We start from the raw sequence: 24,574 nt of genomic DNA, 5'->3' as shown, positions 1-24,574 counted from the left end.
CCCAACTTTTCACTTTTCACTTTATTTGAATTTTTTTTCTTATTTCTTTTTGTTTAATTATATTGCTCCCACATTTCCCCATACCGCTTTGTCCAGACGGTGTACAGAGTTATATTACTTTCAGAGATGTCAATAAAAAACTTTTTCAATTGACTGTTTAAAATGGTTAAAAAAACAGTTTATTTAATTTTTAAAAAGTTGTACATGTACATTGCACGCGCACGCACGCACGCGCAACAAATGTTATGGTGTGTTCAGAGTTTTCAAATCGCTCTTTTCAAAGTCTGAACGTGACGGACAGACAGACAGTCGCTTTTCCTTACAACGTCTCTACATGGCACAGATCGTGGCTGAAAAGTTGGAAATGAACAAACATTATTTCTGACACTGAACAAGAAAACATAAAAATTCTTTTGTTTTCAATAGACAAAGCTTCCTTTGTACAACTTATAGCGTGATTGTTTTGCTCTTAAATAACTCAGGAATGTTGGATTTCAACACAAAAATGAAACATAAGAATCCTAGATTGATAGATTTTATAGTTCAGTGACAATACGTTTTTCTGTAGATCTCTGAAGAAGTTAGTGCTATTTGTTCTCTCTGAATGAAGAACATTCACTATTTTCCTTGTGATTGATATTTTCTTCAATTAGATTTAATAAAAAAAAAGTGATGACCAGATGGCCTTGGACGCCAAAGTGATGATCAGATGGGCTTGGACGTCAAAGAAATCCATTGACTAGTACCTAACAACCGTAGAAATTTACATTAGTGCAGCCCTTCCCCTCCCCCTTTCTATCTTATAATAACTAAGGTTTAAAAAAGGAAATGGAGTAATAATGAAATACGATCCCATTTAAGCCGCTAAAGATTAGGTCCTCACAGAGACTTCCTTTAACTCACACCTCATCTGAGATTAACAAACAACTGCCCCCAAGTGTTCAGATCTTTATCAACATGAATCAATCTTATCAACTGCCCCCAAGTGTTCAGATCTTTATCAACATGAATCAATCTTATCAACTGTCCCCAAGTGTTCAGATCTTTATCAACATGAATCAATCTTATCAACTGCCCCCAAGTGTTCAGATCTTTATCAACATGAATCAATCTTACCAACTGTCCCCAAGTGTTCAGATCTTTATCAACATGAATCAATCTTACCAACTGTCCCCAAGTGTTCAGATCTTTATCAACATGAATCAATCTTACCAACTGTCCCCAAGTGTTCAGATCTTTATCAACATGAATCAATCTTATCAACTGTCCCCAAGTGTTCAGATCTTTATCAACATGAATCAATCTTACCAACTGCCCCCAAGTGTTCAGATCTTTATCAACATGAATCAATCTTATCAACTGTCCCCAAGTGTTCAGATCTTTATCAACATGAATCAATCTTATCAACTGTCCCCAAGTGTTCAGATCTTTATCAACATGAATCAATCTTACCAACTGCCCCCAAGTGTTCAGATCTTTATCAACATGAATCAATCTTACCAACTGTCCCCAAGTGTTCAGATCTTTATCAACATGAATCAATCTTACCAACTGTTCCCAAGTGTTCAGATCTTTATCAACATGAATCAATCTTACCAACTGTCCCCAAGTGTTCAGATCTTTATCAACATGAATCAATCTTATCAACTGTCCCCAAGTGTTCAGATCTTTATCAACATGAATCAATCTTACCAACTGCCCCCAAGTGTTCAGATCTTTATCAACATGAATCAATCTTACCAACTGTCCCCAAGTGTTCAGATCTTTATCAACATGAATCAATCTTACCAACTGTTCCCAAGTGTTCAGATCTTTATCAACATGAATCAATCTTACCAACTGCCCCCAAGTGTTCAGATCTTTATCAACATGAATCAATCTTACCAACTGTCCCCAGTGTTCAGATCTTTATCAACATGAATCAATCTTATTAACTGCCCCCAAGTGTTCAGATCTTTATCAACATGAATCAATCTTACCAACTGTCCCCAAGTGTTCAGATCTTTATCAACATGAATCAATCTTACCAACTGCCCCCAAGTGTTCAGATCTTTATCAACATGAATCAATCTTACCAACTGTTCCCAAGTGTTCAGATCTTTATCAACATGAATCAATCTTATCAACTGCCCCCAAGTGATCAGATCTTTATCAACATGAATCAATCTTATCAACTGCCCCCAAGTGATCAGATCTTTATCAACATGAATCAATCTTATCAACTGCCCCCAAGTGATCAGATCTTTATCAACATGAATCAATCTTATCAACTGCCCCCAAGTGTTCAGATCTTTATCAACATGAATCAATCTTATCAACTGCCCCCAAGTGATCAGATCTTTATCAACATGAATCAATCTTATCAACTGCCCCCAAGTGTTCAGATCTTTATCAACATGAATCAATCTTATCAACTGCCCCCAAGTGATCAGATCTTTATCAACATGAATCAATCTTATCAACTGCCCCCAAGTGATCAGATCTTTATCAACATGAATCAATCTTACCAACTGCCCCCAAGTGTTCAGATCTTTATCAACATGAATCAATCTTATCAACTGCCCCCAAGTGTTCAGATCTTTATCAACATGAATCAATCTTACCAACTGCCCCCATGTGTTCAGATCTTTATCAACATGAATCAATGCTACCACTGAGAGCGATATGGCCTCACTGCACCGACACTTTTTCAGTTACTAATTCTACACCATAGACGTGCTGCAATATGAGGGCAACTGGCGCGTGCATCGTGTGCTACTGTAAGCACGAACAGATGTCACCTGTGTACTCACACTTGCTATTCCCATTATCTTTTTTTTAAATATATATATTTGAGGTAAGGTGAAGGTCGATGGAAGGTCGTGTGAATAAAAAAAAAGTAAAAGTAGGACTTTCACCATCAAGCCAAACTCAAAAATGATGGCAATGTTTACTATATAACTAGATCTATATAGTTTATGTATAGCTTCAAATAGTCTCACGTAGATCCTTCATATTATTCTTAAAAGTATTCGAAGAAATCGTTATGCTCTTTAAAACCACTTTAAATGTAGGAATAATTCAAAGAAAGTTAACTGTGCAATTATTTGTGATTAAGTTTTGTAAGCAGGAGTTATAAGTCTTGCTGATTACGTCTGCTACAAATTATACGTTATCCCCATTTTCTTTACTACATTAGTGGCCCCTTGTTCTAAATATAGCGTTTTAGTGTTTATAACTTTATTGACCTATTTACTATCATTACGTCATCCAGAGAAGAAAGCCGAGGATTTGGCAAAGCGTTCCCGTGGCTTGCACATGTTGTCCTGTATGCTACTGTAGCTGGTGACTGGTGTGGAGTAATGTCCTTTATGCTACTGTAGCTGGTCTGGGGGAATGTCCTAAATGCTAGTGTAGCTGGTCTGGGGGAATGTCTTCTATATTACTGAAGCTGGTATGGGAGTTTATCCTGACGCTACTTATAAGCTAATCTGAACGAATAACCTGTCACTACTGTAGCTGGTGTTTTTAGGGTTAGGGTTCTTCCTAGTTTATCACGGCTCATCTGGGGCCAGTTCTTACAACAATGAGCCATAAAGGTGTTCTTTCCCTTGATGCCTTCTTCCAGGAAACATGACCGATATTAAACGCTTTCAAAGACCTGTTTTACAACCGCAGTTCCGACTGCATCAGATAGTCTTCAGATTTATATTCCATCTCACACCTTTGCATTCCCAAGATCATCCAAGTATAAGGTCAAGGTTGAACAGATGCTTTTTGAAATTGTGTCCTATAGTTTATTTAGCAATCTCAAAGATTTGATGCCCAGAATTGAAGTCTTTTTTGCAATTCAAAATAATTCACTTCTGCCAATACCTTTTTTTAAAAATGTGCTAGTGTGTTTTATAGATTATCCTGGTATAGGCACTTTCGGACCACTAGAAATCTATATTCCATAATGTGATGGAACAATTTAATTCTAGCCACTTCATTTAGAACAAAAACTAAAGATACAAATTAAGCATTGGCCGATGAAATAACCAAATAGAAGTATACATTCTAAAGGGATAGAACTGACGTTTTAAGAAATTACCCATGTGCTTAGGAGGTTATCTTTCTTGAGAACATTTTCTCTACGTAAAAAAACAAGTGTAACATTCTAGAATCTAGATTATGTCCCTTTTGTCAGGCATGGGCTTAATAACCAGCTAGTAGCTATCATGTTCTTTGACCAAAACTACACGTGGGAAGCGTGGTCGAGAGGCTAAGTGCGCTTGAACTTGGCTTGTCTTGGCTACCTAGAAGGGGCATGGGCGGACTGGCTATATGGGCATTTGGGCAAATGCCCGGTGGGCCGGTACCCCAATGGGCCGGTAGGGCTACTATGCCACTATGGCACACATCAAATTGTTTAAGGTTTTATAATATTCTCTTATAAAAAGGCCCACAGAGCATATTGTTTAACACAAATCTTACACAGACTCTACAGTGTAACACTATTTTAAGTTAACATTTTCTGAAATAATGTTGGCCTAATAGCCTTCATCGGTAGAAAGTGCTACTAGTAGGCTTCACCCTTTTAGGGCCTACATACTTAGCGATTCAAAATGCAACATAAGGCCTATATTTCATATAAACATATAGAGTTCACTGAATGCATTCATATCAATAAAACATCAAACGTAACATAATGATTTTGAGGACAGGTAGACCTAGAAATGGATGTCCATCATATGACATAGAATTTGTGGGCCGCATTATTTAGAAAAGCCCGGGCCGATTTGGACATTCAGTCCGCCACTGAGAAGGGGGCTCGAGGTTCGACACCCGACTCTGGCAGAGTTTCGTTTACTGAGCGCCTAAAGGCAGCACGGAAAACCAACTCCTAGATACCCCCTTCCCCCCACTGGTCCACAAATGAGATTGGACCAAAGCGCTCTGAGCATGATATAAGCATGAAAGTAGCGCTATATAAAAGCTATAATAATAATAATAATAATAGAACGATAAAGATTTATACAGAAATCAAATATTTGACTTTTTTTCCTCTGGATTACACAACAGCAACTCCCTGCAAAACAACGTAATCCCTTAGATACTGTTGTCTCTTGTCTTATACAGGTTGTCAACATTTGGAGAAAACAATGACATTAAAGACAAGTCTTATGGAGGACAATCAAATTCAATCCAGAGCTAGGAAGTGTTTGCGGAGAACCTTCACTGACCCAAATAATCTACAGATAATACAGCTGATGTCTGTTACAAAGGCAGTCAAGCTGGAAAATAAAAATGAAGTCAAACTAAAGTCTAGGCGTCACAATCAGTATCACACTCTCAAGAAAATAAATCTGTACAGTGACATTTGACAGTGACATTTGACAGAGAGAAAGCAAAAGTCTTAGCCTAACGGGTCAAGTCATGGATAATGTCCAGTTTAGATGCTAGTCTGTATTATAACGGTAATTACATTTCGTATTTCTGTTTGTATGGTCTAAAGAAACTGATACAAACTTTTCCAGAGATTTCAAACAGTCAAAGATGAAGATGTTGTACTGACCTATATCCAAAGACAAATGTTTTTAAACATGTATTTAAAGACAGATGTTCTCAGACATGTATCCAAAGACAGATGTTGTCAGACATGCATCCAAAGGCAGATTATGTCAGACATGTCTCCAAAGACAGATGTCAGACATGTCTCCAAAGACAGATGTCAGACATGTCTCCAAAGACAGATGTTGTCAGACATGTCTCCAAAGACAGATGTCAGACATGTCTCCAAAGGCAGATGTTGTCAGACATGTCTCCAAAGACAGATGTTGTCAGACATGTCTCCAAAGACAGATGTTGTCAGATATATCTCCAAAGACAGATGTCAGACATGTCTCCAAAGACAGATGTTGTCAGACATGTCTCCAAAGACAGATGTTGTCAGACATGTCTCCAAAGACATATGTTGTCAGACATGTCTCCAAAGACAGATGTTGTCAGACATGTCTCCAAAGACAGATATTGTCAGATATGTCTCCAAAGACAGATGTCAGACATGTCTCCAAAGACAGATGTTGTCAGACATGTATCCAAAGACAGATGTCAGACATGTCTCCAAAGACAGATGTTGTCAGACATATATTCAAAGACAGAATCTCTTCCACTGTATCATGTCACGTCTCAATGTCATGTGACTTGTGGGAAAAGACAAGGTAACATAATTATAGGGAAGGTAGAATATTACTTTTAGACAACGACTTCCTGCCTGTCAGCTTGTTCTTTCACTCCTACAGCTGCAGTATTGAAATAAAGCAAAATCTTTACAAGGATTCTATTCTTGCTAAACATGCACTAGCTATACAGTGTCCATTGTCTCAATATGTTCACAATAATTATAGGAATAGTGTATGTTGTGTCATCGAGATAGCTTTATTATTGTAAGAGACGGAGGTAGCAATGTCATTCATTGTGTGATTTTAGTAGCAATTTCTTTTGTTGTGTGATTGTGTTAACAACGTTGCTGTTTATTTTGTTGTGTGATTGGGGTAGCTACGATACAGCTACTCAGTTTTATGAATATGATAATTATTTTACTTTTTCTCTTGCTGTGTGATTGTGTTAGTAAGGTTACAATTTCTTGTATTATGTGATTGTGGAAAAACTCTTACTGCTTATTTTGTTATGCGATTGTGGTAGCAATGTTACTGCTTCTCTGGTTATATGATTGTGGCGATATTCCTTTGCTCACAGCTGAGTTTGATAACGCAGAGATATAAAATCCACTTCTGTGAGGTAAACACAAATATCATCCATGAATTTTGACAGCATCTGGATTCAACATGTTGGAAGGTCGATCGGTCGAATTCGATCATTTGCTTTTCTTACTTCGTGTTTTATCTACCAGCCTCTCTCTGTCTCTCTCTGTCTCTCTCTCCCTCTGTCTCTCTCTCTCTCTTCAGAAATCCGCTGAGTTGACACAAAGTAGAAAACATAAACGGAAAGAGAAACTATATTTATAGTTTAACTGCCAATCTACCAAGTCTATCTGTTGACTGCCTATACTCTATACTTTGTGTTACCTGTCAATCATTCTGTCCATTATAGACGTATACACATTAGTATGTCTCCAATGGAACTATTATTTGTCAGTATGTTCATATTCTCTGTCTCTCTTATTATCTTCCCACCTCTAATAAATATGTGTTTAAATCCTCTTCTTGTATAGACATATTTAGAATCTGTTTCTGGTAGAGACGTGCCTCCCTAACAGTTAACAGACAACGAACCAGACCTGCAGTTTGATGCAGTCTCCTCTACCTCTTCCTTTTGGTTAAAGTTCAAACATACCTGTGTTATCTCCCTTTCTAATGCTGCAGGTACAAATTGACATTCTCTCCCCTCCTGGCCTGACTGTACATTAGGTTGTAAGTACTTACTATGTTCGAACTTCTAGTACTTGAAGGTAAGAAGTAGGCCTTGAAGAGTCTCCAGAGATTCGTCTGTATGTTATATGACAACAATAAAGGTAGCCAACGTACTCTTTTTTTTTTTACAATGCCTCTATTCTAGTTACAACTTCATGGAGCGCGGAACCTGGACGCAGATCTCAAAAAGGGCTCTTACGATTTTTCTAGAAATTTAATAGTTGATGTGTATCGCTGAGAAAAGAAATACTAGCTTGGAAATTCTATATATGGTGCAATAATTTAAAATATCGATTCCTCTATTTTTTAAAATCGATTTTTGTTATTTTAAAATATTGATCCTTTATCTTCATAGATCGATTCCTTAATTTCGAACATCCCTTTAAAACTTAACATCGCTGACATCTAACAAATGTTAACTATAAAACCTTATATATATATATAATTACTTGTATACCTCAGTGGCTTTCCGTCATGGAGTCTTGAGGCCCCGAGTTCTAATTCAGACTCAGCAACTATTTTTAAAATTGCTTTTGAAAAGACAGTACTGATACCTTTCCTCATCAAGCTAAAAGTATGAACATTGCTCTAAACATTGCTCTAAACAAAAACAGTCATAAAAATATTTCCAGATGTTATTGTTAGTCAAGATTTATTACAAATTAGCTCATGATTGGTTCAAATTTAATATAACTTAAACAAAATAAATTTTGAGACAATAAAAACGGAGACAAAAGCGGCGGGTATTTTTAACAGTTGCTCAAAATTGTTTCAAAAAAGCAAGTTATTATCTTCACGTCTCGCCATTACGACCACAGTTCACAGTGCCTCGCACCCCATCCACAGTTCACAGTGCCTCGCACCCCATCCACAGTTCACAGTGCCTCGCACCCCATCCACAGTTCACAGTGCCTCGCACCCCATCCACAGTTCACAGTGCCTCGCACCCCATCCACAGCCCCAGGAACAGACATTCGCCCCACTATCCCCATTCCCTGCCAACACCTGAAATACCTGTGCATTTTATTCCCCCGCAGGTATGCTCTGTGCTCAAGGTAGACAGAAGTGAACAAAAGCCTTGGGTTTGAAAGGGAACACAAGGAAACTGATGGTACAGGCGGAAATGGTGAGGTTAATGACGTCAGTCTGATGAGAAAGAGAGACAAAAAGATTTAAAGAGGGAGACAGACAGAAGGAAACAGGAAGACGAAGAAAAGACAGAGAGAGAGAGAGAGAACGTAAAAAAAAAATGCGAAAGAGAAAAGAGCTGGAAAGAAGGAGAAAGTGATAGAAAAACAAGAGAAAAAAAATCTATATATATAGAGAGAAAAAAAAAAGAAAAAGAGAATAAAAAGAAGAAAGATATAGAAAGAGAGAAAGAGAAAATTTAAAAAACGTGATGTAGAAAAAAGAGAGAGCTTTGAGCTTTGTAAGTTCAATTGTTGTGTACAACTAAAAGTTTTACAACTTTCTGATAGAGACTTCAAGTGTGACTAAAGTTTGTCAAGTTTTATTTTCTTTTTAAGATAAAGAATTCTGAAATTGTTAGTTTATCTAAAAAAAAATTAAAACTACAATCGAATCAATACATAAAATTCTTGATCACAGTTCACTTCAAAGATAAGTATAAATTCTGCACCATAGGCTACTATGGACGAATGTACCAATGTGAACGATATTGCGCATTGAGAATTATTTATGAGAACAATTGGCAGTTACTGACGAGTTAGTTTGCTGCATGCGTTCTTCAAAGGTAACACTAAAAGGGCAAGACATTATTCATGAATTTGTGGAAGGTCTAGGAATTTGAATGTAACATTAAAAAAAGCAATCTTACGAGAAATAGAGCTCCAAATTTCATAGGTAAAATATTTCAATTTATTGGGATTTTCAACCAAAACTACCGCGAGAACAATGATGTTTTCCTAAAAGTAGCATTTTCACAAATCTTCGGGGAAAATCATAAATTTATTAACGATATCTGGGACCACCTTAAAGGTTTTTTTATTTTCAAATCAGCGCGCTAACATGACTTGTTTCATGAGCTTAGTTTCACTGAGTGCTTTGAAGAAAGACTAGAAATTAGGAACATGGCGAATGTGTAAGGAGACTAAAAAAGACTTCTATTCTGTTGAAAAAGATGAAGACTTTTTCAGAAAGTCTTTTGGTGTGCGGTAAAGTAAGGAGACCGGACTTGCAGCTTCAATCAACTGAACTACAAACTAAAAATCATCCCAAACAATTATTTAAAAATATTCCAATATTGGAGATCTACAAGGGATTGGTCGAATTCCAGTTTTTTCAAATGTAGCATCTCGTTCGGAGAATTAGTGCAATGTTTGCATCTTTATATATTTATTAGTAGTCTGGAAAATCTGTGGTAGAAATAAGAATAACTCAGTTGGAACTGTTATCAAAACACTTGCAGCTTGAATTCATTCATTAGAATTTTGATAGCCTTAGATGTAATATAAGATTTTCTTTTTTTTTATATACTATGGCCCGCCAATTTTTTTTCTGTAAGTTTTTGGCCCGCTACTAAAAAAGCTTGCCCACCACTGCTCTAGAGCATCTCAAACCCATTGATAGGATCCTCCCTCTAGCTCTGCATTAAGCGTCAAAGATTCCGTAGCATACAAAAAATGTGGCCATGACCAAGAAGCGATTTTGGTCTAATTGTTGTCCAAGAGCTCTACCTTTAATCACTTTTAAAGATGCGGGTTAACTCCCTTGTACGATTGATATCTTTAGCAATGAAAGCGCTTTAACTTTTTGTCTGCCTCAATGTCAGCCGATTAAGCTAATGTATCTATTGCTAAAAGAGTATGGCTTTGCTAATTATCTATGTATCAGTGTATCTGCTTACTTCTATAAGATGTTCTTACAAATATTCAATTAGTTAACGACCTTGATAAGCAATCAAACTTTCTAGACCTCTAGAATAGCTCGCTCACTTTAACAGGACTGACTCATTCTATCCTCTTTATTACTTCAATGGTAAACTGGGTCTAGGATTTAAAAAGTGAGGGGGGTGGGTAGGGTGCATGAATCAAAACCACATCTTTCTGTATTTTGGCCTCAATTCTACGTCCCCCCCCCCCCATGTCTTTTGTTCTCCCCTATTCTCCTTCTCTTCTTATTCAAACATTAGTTCTAAACTGGAACTACGGGCTACTTTGTTGCTAAGTGACTAGACAGGTCAGTGATGACCAAACTAAGGCCGTCACACCCAGGGCCGGATTGAAGTAGGTGGAGGTCCCCGGGCAGAATTATTTGGGGAGGCTACAACACAGAATTATTTGGGAGGCTCCAACACAGAATTATTTGGGGAGGCTCCAACACAGAATTATTGGGGAGGCTCCAACACAGAATTATTTGGGGAGGCTCCAACACAGAATTATTGGGGAGGCTCCAACACAGAATTATTTGGGGAGGCTCCAACACAGAATTATTTGGGGAGGCTCCAACACAGAATTATTGGGGAGGCTCCAACACAGAATTATAGGGGAGGCTAGAACACAGAATTTTTTGGGGAGGCTCCAACACAGAATTATAGGGGAGGCTAGAACACAGAATTTTTTGGGGAGGCTCCAACACAGAATTATTTGGGGAGGCTACAACACAGAATTATTGGGGAGGCTCCAACACAGAATTATTTGGGAGGCTCCAACACAAAATTATAGGGGAGGCTAGAACACAGAATTATAGGGGAGGCTAGAACACAGAATTTTTTGGGGAGGCTCCAACACAGAATTATAGGGGAGGCTAGAACACAGAATTTTTTGGGGAGGCTCCAACACAGAATTATTTGGGGAGGCTACAACACAGAATTATTGGGGAGGCTCCAACACAGAATTATTTGGGAGGCTCCAACACAGAATTATTGGGGAGGCTCCAACACAGAATTATTTGGGGAGGCTCCAACACAGAATTATTGGGGAGGCTCCAACACAGAATTATAGGGGAGGCTAGAACACAGAATTTTTTGGGGAGGCTCCAACACAGAATTATTGGGGAGGCTCCAACACAGAATTATTGGGGAGGCTCCAACACAGAATTATTGGGGAGGCTCCAACACAGAATTATTGGGGAGGCTCCAACACAGAATTATTGGGGAGGCTCCAACACAGAATTATTGGGGAGGCTCCAACACAAAATTGATGGTTAATTTTATTACGTAATGAAATCAATAGACGATCTTTTGTATTTTCTTGTGTCAAAGTTAAAAACTATCTGCGCAAAGTGTAGTTCTTAGAATTAGATCTAGATCCTTTCGATCTTTTCTCATGTAAATATAGCCTAGATTGATGAAGTTATAATGCTTTCATAGAGTTGGTCAACATTTTTTTTGAGGGTCTTAAGTTTGTTTTAGGGCTACAATACATACACTATGGTCTAAGTTAGTACCCAAGGAACATTTCTGCCAAGTTTTATCAAGATTGGTCAAACGGTTTTGATGTCTATAAATAACATACATACATACATATTACGTACATACATACATACACCTTACTTTCTACTTTATAATATAGATGAACAAAGAGAAGGTCACTATGTTTTACATCCATCATGAAACCCCCCCCCCCCCCCCCCCCAATGAATTGTTGAGAAATGCAATCATAGAAGCAAGTTCTTAAAATCCATGTTGTGGTTGATGCTGCTTTGTTCAGTATTTTCTATCAAATTACAATGTCAGAGCACACGAGACCAATCCAAGAGATCGAAGGCGTCCAGATTATGAAGTAAATATCATTTGTCGTGACGTCAAACATGTGACGTATCAACAAGTTATTGGTGTAAACCAGGGGTCGGCAACTTGCGGGTCGCGAGCCACATGCGTCTCTTTGGATGTTAATCTGCGGCTCTTTAGTTCCATGCACAAATATTATTTATTTTATCGAAAAAAATATATTTAAAAATCGTTCTGATTCTTTTAACGAGAATTAGGCACCGATTCTATCTCTCAGTCAGTTGTACTCGCTTTTCAGCGCACCCCCCTCCCCATGTTTTTAAATGTAACATATTTGCAGGTGGAAGATATTCAACTTTTTAGCCTTAACACTTGATATAGATGAGTCTTGCGATATAAAAGACAAAGACACTAGTTAGACTTGTTGTCAGATATATGTCTTAACAATGTCCAAAAGAAGAACTTCTAGGATTGCTACTGGTCTCGTGACAAACTAAAGGAGAAGATACAGATAATGTCATGCAAAAATACCTTGAAGGCAATAGATATCATAAAATCGTTTCAATAGAAACTGATGGAGCCAGAAGTATGACATGAAACAAAAAGGCAACTACCATTCTTCAGAGAAAAAAAATTGAAATTCTTACGTTTCACTGGCTACTACACCCGCCTTGTGTCCAAACATTTCCTGCCGAAATAGTTGAGGTCATGAATTTGGTAATCAAGATTTTTATCAGCATCTTGTCAAAAGCACTCTACCATCGTTAGTTTAAAGAATTCTTACAAGGGAATGGGGACTCAGTATTCTGACCTCCTTCGCTTACAATCAAGTGCGATGTCTGTCCAGAGGTAAAGGTGGTGAAATGTTTTGCTTTGTGATTGAATGAATTAAATACATTCATATACATTAATACAATGATAAAGGCACTAACAACCCTGAATTAGAGAACGAAAAATACTTGCAAGCATTTTACTTTATGGTTGATATAACAGAGAAATGAAATGAGCTGAATCTAAAACTGCAAAGAATTGGAAACCCACACAGTATTTTGGTAGAAAAATTGGTTTGTTTAAAAGAAAAATTATTATTTTTTTTTTTTTTTTGCAGAAGATATCAGAGCGATCAATTACTTCAAGGTACTGTAGAAATACATTAATTACAACTCGCACATACATCTGTTACACTGATCTACACTTGGATTCGAGCTTGTGCCTCCGTGTTGGGTAGCCAAGAGGTTTATGCCACACTGCGACTTTTTGTCGAACTCATCACGTGATAATCTTTCTAGCCGACCCTGCCAAAATAAAAATCCCCCTCGTGTTTGAATAGAATCTAGCGCTTTAATAGAACATTCATTTCCCGTACGTAGTTGGACATATACAATATGGGATATGTGTCGCACAATGCGTCAACCAACCTTGTCAACCATCCTAGTCAACCATCCTACTCAACCATCATTGTCAACCACCATTGTCAACCATCCTTGTCAACCATCCTTGTCAACCATACTTGTCAACCAACCTTGTCAACCATCCTTGTCAACCATCCTTGTCAACCATCATTGTCTACCATCCTAGTCAACCATCCTTGTCCACCAGCCTAGTCAAACATCCTAGTCAAACATCCTAGTCAACCATCCTTGTCAACCATCCTTGTCAACCATCCTAGTCAACCATCCTTGTCAACCATCCTTGTCAACCATCCTAGTCAACCATCCTTGTCAACCATTCTAGTCAACCATCCTAGTCAACCATCCTTGTCAACCAGCCTAGTCAAACATCCTAGTCAAACATCCTAGTCAACCATCCTTGTCAACCATCCTTGTCAACCATCCTAGTCAACCATCCTTGTCAACCATCATTGTCAACCATTCTAGTCAACCATCCTTGTCAACCATTCTTGTCAACCAACCTAGTCAAACATCCTAGTCAAACATCCTAGTCAACCATATTGTCAACCATCCTTGTCAACCATTCTAGTCAACCATCCTTGTCAACCATCCTTGTCAACCAACCTAGTCAAACATCCTAGTCAAACATCCTAGTCAACCATCATTGTCAACCATCCTTGTCAACCATCCTTGTCAACCATCCTTGTCAACCATCCTAGTCAACCATCCTTGTCAACCATCATTGTCAACCATCCTTGTCAACCATCCTTGTCAACCATCCTTGTCAACCATCCTTGTCAACCATCCTACTCAACCATCCTACTCAACCATCCTATTCAACCATCCTAGTCAACCATCCTAGTCAACCATCCTTGTCAACCATCCTTGTCAACCATCCTAGTCAACCATCCTTGTCAACCATTCTAGTCAACCATCCTAGTCAACCATCATTGTCAACCATCCTTGTCAACCATCCTTGTCAACCATCCTAGTCAACCATCCTTGTCAACCATCCTTGTCAACCATCCTAGTCAACCATCCTTGTCATCCATCCTAGTCAACCATCCTAGTCAACCATCCTTGTCAACCATCCTTGTCAACCATCCTAGTCAACCATCCTAGTCAACCATCCTTGTCAACCATCCTAGTCAACCATCCTAGTCAACCATCCTTGTCAACCATCCTTGTCAACCATCCTAGTCAACCATCCTTGTCAACCATCCTTGTCAACCATCCTACTCAACCATCCTAGTCAACCATCCTTGTCAACCATCCTAGTCAACCATACTTGTCAACCATCCTTGCCAACCATCCTTGTCAACCATTAAACCAATCACTTTCAATGCAGCAACTTGTATACCCTTGGTCCAACATTTTCTTCGTCTCCTCCCCTCCTCGCCAACACGGTGGAACCCCCCTCCCCCCTTGACATTCTCAGAAGATAATCATCGAAAAATGGGGGGAGCGGGATTCCGCCAACACAACACCAGGTAGACAACGCTACCCCCCCTCTTTACTTTGCTCACATCTACAGCACTTCTGCGGCGCGCGCGTAGATCGGCTTGAGCGTGGTCCTCCTTCCTGCGAGTCTCTGGGTGAGTTGTTCCGTGTGCCAGTTCACCTTTTGCCGGAGCAGAGACCTGTCTTCGCTCTAACCTTTTTTTTTTCTATTTGGGGGCAATGGCGTGATTCGCACCCGCAGTGTTCTAAGCAGGACAAAACTCCAGAGGCAGTCGACGACCGACACCATTGATTAGGGAAAGAGTGTTTGACCGAAGTGTCCGAACATGGTGGGATCAAGACTAAATGTCCACTTGTACCGTGATTCTTTCAATACTCCTTGGGGATTTCGGCTTCAAGGTGGGAAGGATCTAAATCAACCACTTGTGGTACAAAGGGTGAGTTGAACAAAACTAAAAGACTTAGACTTTTCTTGTGTCTACACCGCCTGTTTCTTTTTTTCATCCCGCACTTGTTACCTTTTATAGGGACACCGGTAAACGCTCAGGTATATCTCGTGCGCTGTACCCATGATATCGTGATGGAGGGGCGGAGGATGTCTCTGCGCGTGCCAGGAGTGGGTGGGGTGATGTGGGGCCGTGTTGGGGGGGGGGGGTTAGGCTATAACTTTGCCAGTAGAATCATTTTCGTGCTTATTTTTCACCTTGACCTTCGTCCTGCGTGACCTTTCACTTTCGTTTTCCGTTTCTCGCATAGTCTTCTAAAGGTCTCTAACGTAACACACATACACACATCTTAACACACGTACACACGTCTTAACACACATACACACGCATTGACACACACACTGACACACGCACGTAGATAAACATCGAGTTAATCTGGTGCCAGATGGGTTCTCTATTTCACCTCCATTCTTACCTGGTCACACTTCTCACTTTCGAGGCTCCACTTTCGATGCTGGCTTTTCATTCTTCCATTTCAATAAAACAAATCTAGGCTTTAATCAAAACAAAACAAGTTTAGCCCTTGGATTATCGGAATCTGTTTTAAGCAATGCTTTGAGGTTCTTAATACTCGCGCTATTAAAACAAAATCAACAACAACAAAATAAATCTAAACAAATGTGTCACTAGAGACAGGTATGTCCCCCCATTTTTTATGAGAATGCCATAAAAATAATTGACTCTATCTTCTGAGTGGTTTTGAAGTATTTTCTTGTTTGATTCCTTAACGCCAAATATTTTGCCTTTTTACTTGCTTGGCTTTCGTTTTCGCTTGGCTGAACCAATAGCGAGTGTCACGCTTTGATAGACATCAAATTTGCATATTTTCTTTTTTATCACCTGGTTGTATTGTTTATTAGCATAGGTACAGTGATGTATATCTATAGATGCTTTAATTATATAGCTTATATTATAGTTAATAATGTTGGTATTATGAAAATATATGTAGAGTACATTATAAAAGATATTTTTGTTTTTTAATATGCAAATGAGCTTTTATAGTTTATTAGGTATAGAATTGCATGCATATATTTTTTTTTAGGCTTTTTGAAATAATTGAAGTCAGCATTTAAACCAACAGTGTGTGTTCATTAAATCATATTACATATTCATATTAATAGGCTAATTGCATTGGTGCCATCGTTTAGTAAATACATGTCAGATGTTAATACATGTCAGATATTAATACATGTCAGATAGTCTAACTCTAGAATACAGATTTTTAAATCTATCTACTTGCAAGATATAAAGTAATTAGAAATATTTCTAAAAATAAATTCACTTGCTTGGTGAACGTGACTCTCTTGAATTCACATTCTGACCTAATTATCCAGGGGTCAGGGGTCCATGTAAACACGACACTTTTAGCTGGAAACAAAATTTCCTAAAAATGTTTGGAGAATTGAAAGAATTTTCCGTCCAAACATTAAAATGTACAATCATTAAATTTTAGAACAAAAGAAATGAACGAAACAATGTACACATTGCTAAGTTCAAGCAATATGCTTTCCATATAAAAACATTTGCGCTGGAGTAATCACAAATGTAACAGGAGAGATTTCTTCTAAAAAAAACAAAAAAATTCTGATTTAGGTTTTTCTCACAAAAAGTTTTAAATTTATTTCAAATATTTCTTTCTTTTTAAAAATTCAAAATGTCTATTTGTCGTATCAAGATGTTGGAAATGGAGGGTAACATATTTCAACAAGGGCAGATAATACATTCTCACAAGTATAATGCCAATAATGATTGTATTCGACCACTTCCTCGACTTCATGTTCGCTAGACTTAAAGACCAAATGAAACTTTATTTTTTAGTCTATTTGGTGTGGCTTGAAAATATTTATGGGGCTTGGCTGATGTAAATGAACAGAGCCGGCCATAGACAATGGAAGGTCCTTGGTGAAGTGAATTTGATGGCCCCGAAATGAAATTGAAAAATAAAAAGATCAACAGTGAAAAAATTACATAAGACCCAGTGTATCCATCAGTAATTTCGCTTTAAAAAATGTGTTTTATATTCATGCTAGACTAGTATAAAAATTAGATATAAAATGTGAATTTTTTTTTTTGGTGTAAGTAGTAAGCTTATATTTTACTTAATGTCAGGTCAGATTTTCAAAATGAATCCTATAGTCGCCTTCCATTCTCTCGTACTCAGCTCTTCTATGATGTATAAATAACTTTTTATTTCGAATAATACATACATGATACATAATTTAATCGACAAAAATATTACATCAATTAATATATTGTAACTTTCTTAAATTTAACGTGAGCTAGAGTTAGCGCATAGTAACCATACTGACATAATAGTTACCACTTAACATCAGTGCTTCAAGTATATATCTCTCTCTCTCTCTCTCTCTGTGTCTGTCTCTCTCTCTGGCATTCCTGCTCAGTCAGTAACTGTATGTTCTCTCTGTTCTCTGCTTGCCCTGTGAAGGTCGAAGAACGTTTTTACCTGGGATCAGCGAATCTTCTTATCGAAGACAGAAATAACTCCTATGTGTATGTAAGACGATACTTGCCGAGTATTCAAAGCTTTCTGCAGAAGTGAAATTGATTTAACAAGCACCAAGGTTTCATTTGATTTGATCATTAGTTTCAAACACATGTTTTGATGGTAGACTTGGAGCTGAGGCTCTACCAATGAGATCAGTCGTATAGGGTCACATCATGTTTTTAGTTGATATATATAAATAGTAAAATATCACGTGATGTCCCGAAACCAATCAGATTTGAGTTTATAAACACTTATGATATGGTTAAACGTTTCATTTGAAACACTCACCAGTAGACTTTACAGTTTAACTATACGACACAGGTCAAACATGAGATGAACTCTTTACAATCTGATAGCAAATGTCTGTGAATTCCAGCTCCCTAGGCCTTAAAGGGACGGCCATCAGAGCCAGGAGTGTGGCGGTCACTTTAGGCTCGTAACGGTATGACCCTGAGTAATCTTCAGACAGGACTAGGGGTGAAGAGCTTCCAGTCCGCGCCTGTCTTCTGAGAGAAATCTTTCTCAGTGTTGAAAGGCATTATGGGACACTTTGTCGATTCGATTCCTCGTAAATGACTTTTTCGAAGGTGCCAAGATTTCGACAAAAAGAAAAACAACAACAACAACAACACATCCAATTCAATAATAATAATAATCTTTATTGTCCGTAAGGAAATTTGTCTTTCAATTTGTTCATTACACCAGACAAAACATTACAATAATAAAAAAACGGAAATGTACATTCACACAAGACTCACTCATAATTAACATGTGAAAAGTTTATATTTACTAGAAAACTTTAAAACTGTTTTTAGTCTTCATACACTATAACAATCTAGTTTGGTGCGACACCTGGTGTACAGAATACAGAAAGTGTTGATAAGCTAGGTCAATTTAAAGCTATATTATAATTAGTTTGCAGTTTTTAGCACTGCAGGATCAGATGATCTAAACTCTCCAGTTTGTAATTCAACTTTTTTTTGTTATTTAGTGGTGGCAACATTGAAGTTTTATTTAACGTCCTTGACATTGTGAAATTCTCCATTACTGCCAATGTTGTAACGATGATTTCCACGCACAAATGATTCTACATCGAGGTCGAGGTCGTGTTTGGATCAAATGGAGAAACAAATGTGAGCTTTCAAAAAAAAACATCATAAATGCCAATGTTAACAAGAATTTCTTTGGGAGTTTGATGTATATCACGAGTCAAGCATGATTGTACAGAGATACACTTATAATAATCTATATGTAGTGGAGAAACTAAAGCATGACTAAAGTTTTGTAGCTACAGACGCAACTTAAGGTAAATTAAAGCCACGAACACACCAGACAAGGGGCGTTACCAATCTTAACATTTACACACCTGGTCTCAATGGAAGCTAACTGATTGATAATCTCAGACAATTGAAGTTTAAACGCTGTAAGTTTGTGTCTTCATTCTGACTGAAATAAAGAGACGGGATAGCAAAATAGACATTTTGTCCTTTATTTTATCAACAGTAGCACAGACAAAACACGCAAATTATCCAGGTGTTATAGTAAATGAAAACTGTCATGGAATCCACATATTGATGAAACTATCAAAAAATCCAAGCAAAGCATTTGGGTTTATTACAAGAATTTTCTATTCATCAAATAAGAACATAACACTAAAATGTTATTTAACCTTGGTTAGGCCAATAATAGAAAATGCATCTTCTGTTTGAGACCCCACAATTCAAGAAAACATTAAGAAACTGGAACATACACAAAATAGAGCAGTGAGATTCATGACAAACGAATATTCACATTTGACTAGAGTAACACCTTTAGTAAAATCACTTAATTTAAAAAGCCTTCAGAAGAGAAGACTCGAAAGTAAAGTAGCAATTATACATAAAACACTAAACCATAATCTTGAAATACAAAACCAAAATTTAATAAAATACTCAGAAAGACACAAAGATAAGGGCACATTCCTCGTTTCATAAGCTAGGACACATTTGTACTAATGATCCTTCTTCTCTAGTGCTATAAGAGCGTGGAATGGCCCGAATGGAATGACCTGAGCCAGCCAGAAAAACTAGTGACTTGGCAGAATTTAAGTTATTGGTTAATGCATGACGCGTAGAACATAATTATCTTCTTTTTTGAAGTAACGTCTGTATCCTATAAGACAAGATAGTTACATTCATAGTTAAAAACAAAATAGTTGTTAAGGAATTGGCTCTCTCTCAAATGAAAACTCCTTACCTCGTGTTGGAAACATAAACAATTGCAAGATTCAGAATTGTCGTAATTGTAATTAACATGTTTATGGTTTTTATTTTCGTGGAAATCTTGACCTATTATGACCTATGTCTCAATAAATCTTGACCTATTATGACCTATGTCTCAATAAATCTTGACCTATTATGACCTATGTCTCAATAAATCTAGACCTATTATGACCTATGTCTCAATAAATCTAGACCTATTATGACCTATGTCTCAATAAATCTAGACCTATTATGATCTATGTCTCAATAAATCTTGACATATTATGACCTATGTCTCAATAAATCTAGACCTATTATGACCTATGTCTCAATAAATCTAGATCTATTATGACCTATGTGTCAATAAATCTAGACCTATTATGACCTATGTCTCAATAAATCTAGACCTATCATGACCTATGTCTCAATAAATCTAGACCTATTATGACCTATGTTTCAGTAAATCTTGTCATATTGTGGCCTATTGTGTAAGAACGAGGAAGAAGAAATGGCAAATGTCTCTACAAAACTTCACACATCTATATGGGATGAAAGGATCTACTTGAGATTATTTTGTAACCTTCTCATCACTACTGAACAGTTAAAACTAGATTTAAACTGCCGAAAACATGCGATACATAACTGACTCTAATCTCCTTGTCTGCTTCTGTCTTTTAATCAAATGTTTCCCTTGGACTGGTGGGTTAAAGACTTTACCTAGCAATCCTACTATAGGTTACTATAATAATAATTAAAGAATTGCAAAGAAGCTTCCTGTGCAATAAACATATCAGAAGCTTATGATTATTGGCATATCTGCACAATGTAGGGCATGCCCTATTCTTAGGTTAGTCTTTGTCTTACTCCAGTCTAAGATCAACAGTGTGCACATTTCTTAGAACTTATTTCAGGCGTTAAAATGTTAATTATTATAAAATCGCGTGTCAAAAAGTACTACTTTACACATTTTATTCTCAACCTTTGGTGTTCACAGGGGCGGTAGGGCGTTGGGGGTAAAATAAATACATTTTCCATATCTTAGGTCGGTAAAGTGAAATTCGCTTGCTCTGTACAATGAAATAATAATAGCATGGACGAACTTATATCTCTAACTTTGCTGGAAAACTTGCGTGTTCATTTTGAAATGTGTCTCCGGATATGCGTTTTTACATTTGTCATCGTGTTCAACATCAGAAACAGGAACCAGAGAAAGTTTTAGTTTAAAGAAGACTACGATGTCGCAGAATTCAACACACATGAGATAGTAGCTTAATGTGAACGCTAGCTTTTTGTGAACACTACCATATTGTGAACACTACCATATTGTGAACACTACCATATTGTCAACACTACCAGATTGTCAACACTACCATATTATCAACACTACCATATTGTCAACACTACCATGTTGTGATAACTACCTTGTTATAATCTTCTTTAATATTGGGACTACTCCACCTTATTAATTACCTTACTTCCGAGGTGTGTGCTGTAGACGCCTTAGGAGTGCAGTTCTGAGTGCATTCATCGCTTGGCTTACAGAATTCTCTGACATCAGCTGGCGATGAGGCCAAGGGACGTAGTCTAGGGTTAGAGGCTTCATTTAATTTAATGTCAAACTATCATCTTCACCTTCGGATGAACCGTTGAGACACTAAGCATGATCTGTCAACCGTCTTTCTCCATTCCTCTCTGTCTTTTGCCTTGGATAGAACCTCTTTCAATGACAGGCCCGTCCATTCTTTTATGTTGTCTTCTCACCGTTTTCTCTGTCTGCCTTTTCTTCTATTTCCTGGAACTGTTTCCTGAAGGAAAGACTTGGCCTTAGGACTTTTTGACATGACCATAAAGTTGTATTTTCCGTTTCATTGACATTGCAGGTCAAGCTATAGGAATTATAAAAAAAAAACAAGGCCATAGGATAATTTTGTTTGATGTCTGTAAAATAGATGAAAAAAATGCAACTTAAAAGAAAGATTGACAACCTCAAGCACGCACACAATTAACGAAGGGAAAAAGGAATACAAATGAAAGAGCCTTCCTTGCCACTATATTTAGACTACAATCTATTTTCTGCTGTGAAAATGTGAACAAGAGATACACATCTACGATACTGATAACATTTTGCTGGTGCGACTACTTGCGTCAGGCTTGGAATCGAATACAGCCGCTTTCTGTTTCTGGCACAGGTAGAGTTCAGATCATACAGAAACATGTTCACTTAGAGGGGGAAGGGAGTGAAGGAAGGTGGTTGAGGGGTTTGGTATTTGACGTAATTGTGAGTAGGTGGAGATCTGCTGTGTGCATCCTAGAGTGTGAGTAAAGGTGTGTCTTGCAGGTAGAAGATATCTTTTCTCTCTTGTATAAGGCCTACTACACACCGACACTCTGTACATGTATTTTGAACTATTCTGTTGGGAAGTAGATAACTTTGATACTGAATACATCTATTTATAGCACGCTTAAAACTATTACACTGAAACTAAATCTTCCAGATGGTTTCTGGATGGTAGTAAAGAGTTTGGACTGTTTCTGAGTTTCATTTCAGGAGATCAAAAGTATGACCTGACATCTGAGGATCTACTGTTTGTTCTCGCATCATGTCCTTTAAAACAACTTAAGTTGGGTCTAGCACTGCCCTAACCTATATTTGACCTCTTAGCGAAACAACATAAGTTGGGTCTAGCACTGCCCTAACCTATATTTGACCTCTTAGCGAAACAACTTAAGTTGGGTCTAGCACTGCCCTAACCTATATTGGACCTCTTAGCGAAACAACTTAAGTTGGGTCTAGCACTGCCCTAACCTATATTTGACCTCTTAGCGAAACAAAAGCTTCCATTTTGTCTCTTATAACGCATACAGTCATAGTCACACCGTGATCACATCACATGATTCAAATCCTGTCATACAGTCTGTCATGTTCTCAACATATGCACTTGGGTCATGTGACATATCGTCAACCTATGAATATGAGTCATATAAACTATTTTGAATATGCACTAAGATCATGTCAAGTTTTTAAAACAGGCTATACCTTCAGGGCACATGGTTTCAAATCTAACAATTATTATGATAAATCATTAGCAAATTTTTTAAAGTTTGATTACCTCGACTTGGGGGAAAACCGAAGTATTCACACAACAACTATTTTTTGTTGAAATATGAATTCACAACAATCTCATTCAACAAAGGTGTCAAAATCATCATCACATCATCATCAAACTTAAAGAGAGCTAGAGAGGCTCAATTTCTTCCTTGAAAAAACCCTGGACAGAAACCATGGACAGAAACCCTGGACAGAAGTCCTGGACAGAAGCCCTGCTGTTGTTCGTATTGCACATATGTCACCATTATACCCTACAGGTCACAAACTTGAGGCTTGTGTAAACCAACAATACTAATTGTATTCTTGAATTCTGCATTAACAACTATGACATTCAACGTCGAGTCGTAGATGTCTCAAGGAGTGATTCCCGTGCTCCTCTGTACTCTAAAAGAAAACTCTGAAACTTGGCAATAAGATAATAATTTCAATTCTTAAAAAGGTTAAACGCAATGTGTAACACAAACATATCTTATCTTCTATCTTATAAACTACTGAAGTTCCTTATTAAGAGAAGATAATTACGACCTACGCGTATCCATGATTCGATCTAGTCAGGAGCTGATTTAGACTTGAAAAGGCCCTAAGCTCTTTGAGATAGAGGGCCCTTGAGTATTACCAGATACTAAATAATATTTTTGGGATATTTAGAGGGTTTAACTTTTATACAGTTAAGAAGTGCATATGTAATAAAATAATACATCTTTAAAATAAATTATATCTAAAAAAACGTTTACTGTATTCAATCGCTGCACTATCAACAAGATTCAGACAATGTCCAGCACATGCGATGTCTTACATACTTGTTATCTTCAATATTATTTCCTGCATACTGTTTTATTTGATTGAAATAAATGGCCTCGACGTTTAAAAAAAAAGTATTTTGCACACATTTGTAGTTTAGTTTTGCACAAGCTTAGCCATACTTTTCCCTGTGCATTTTCTTGGAAAGTTAAATAAAACATTTAATATGGGGCCTATCATCTGATGAAACATTACTCTAACAGTGAGCTAACTAAAATGGTAACAGTTCTGAAGTAGAATCTTAAGTCCTCTGCTATTCGAGATACGACATTTAGTTTTTTATTCTCATATTTTGTTATGGCTGGCTAGAAAAGGAGCCAATTCGGTTAAAATGTCCAGCAAGCCCCATGCCACTGTAATGAAGACCTATGCTGGTGAATAGACCATCAATTCTCAAGAATACTTTTCATCATCAGTCCGTTAAGGATAAAACAAGATTTTTAAGCAATATCTGTCTTGGTTGAAAAAAAAAACAA

General features: G+C 37.4%; 2 protein-coding genes across 7 annotated transcripts in view; both read left to right on the top strand.

Annotated features, from left to right (window-relative positions):
• The first annotated feature begins 957 nt into the window (after window positions 1-957).
• On the top strand, window positions 958-1,920 carry LOC129924686 (uncharacterized). The gene has a single exon (XM_056021174.1). It carries the CDS (start codon window positions 958-960, stop codon window positions 1,918-1,920), a length of 963 nt encoding a protein of 320 aa, XP_055877149.1.
• A 13,127-nt stretch (window positions 1,921-15,047) lies between these two features.
• LOC106055472 (adhesive plaque matrix protein-like) overlaps window positions 15,048-24,574 on the top strand; it is a 48,221-nt gene continuing 38,694 nt past the window's right edge. For 4 of the 6 annotated variants that reach the window (XM_013211750.2, XM_013211759.2, XM_013211742.2 and 1 more), the window contains exon 1: window positions 15,048-15,373. In XM_013211750.2, coding sequence (XP_013067204.2) covers window positions 15,263-15,373 — 111 coding nt within the window. In that variant the 5' untranslated portion in view covers window positions 15,048-15,262. The remainder of the gene's footprint in view (window positions 15,374-24,574) is intronic. The other 2 variants (XM_013211769.2, XM_013211784.2) reach the window with 2 other exon arrangements.

The sequence above is a fragment of the Biomphalaria glabrata genome, chromosome 2 (assembly GCF_947242115.1).
Source record: "Biomphalaria glabrata chromosome 2, xgBioGlab47.1, whole genome shotgun sequence".
Classification (NCBI taxonomy): domain Eukaryota; kingdom Metazoa; phylum Mollusca; class Gastropoda; family Planorbidae; genus Biomphalaria; species Biomphalaria glabrata.
Note: the sequence above shows the minus strand (reverse complement) of the source record. Positions and strands in the feature narration are given on the sequence as shown.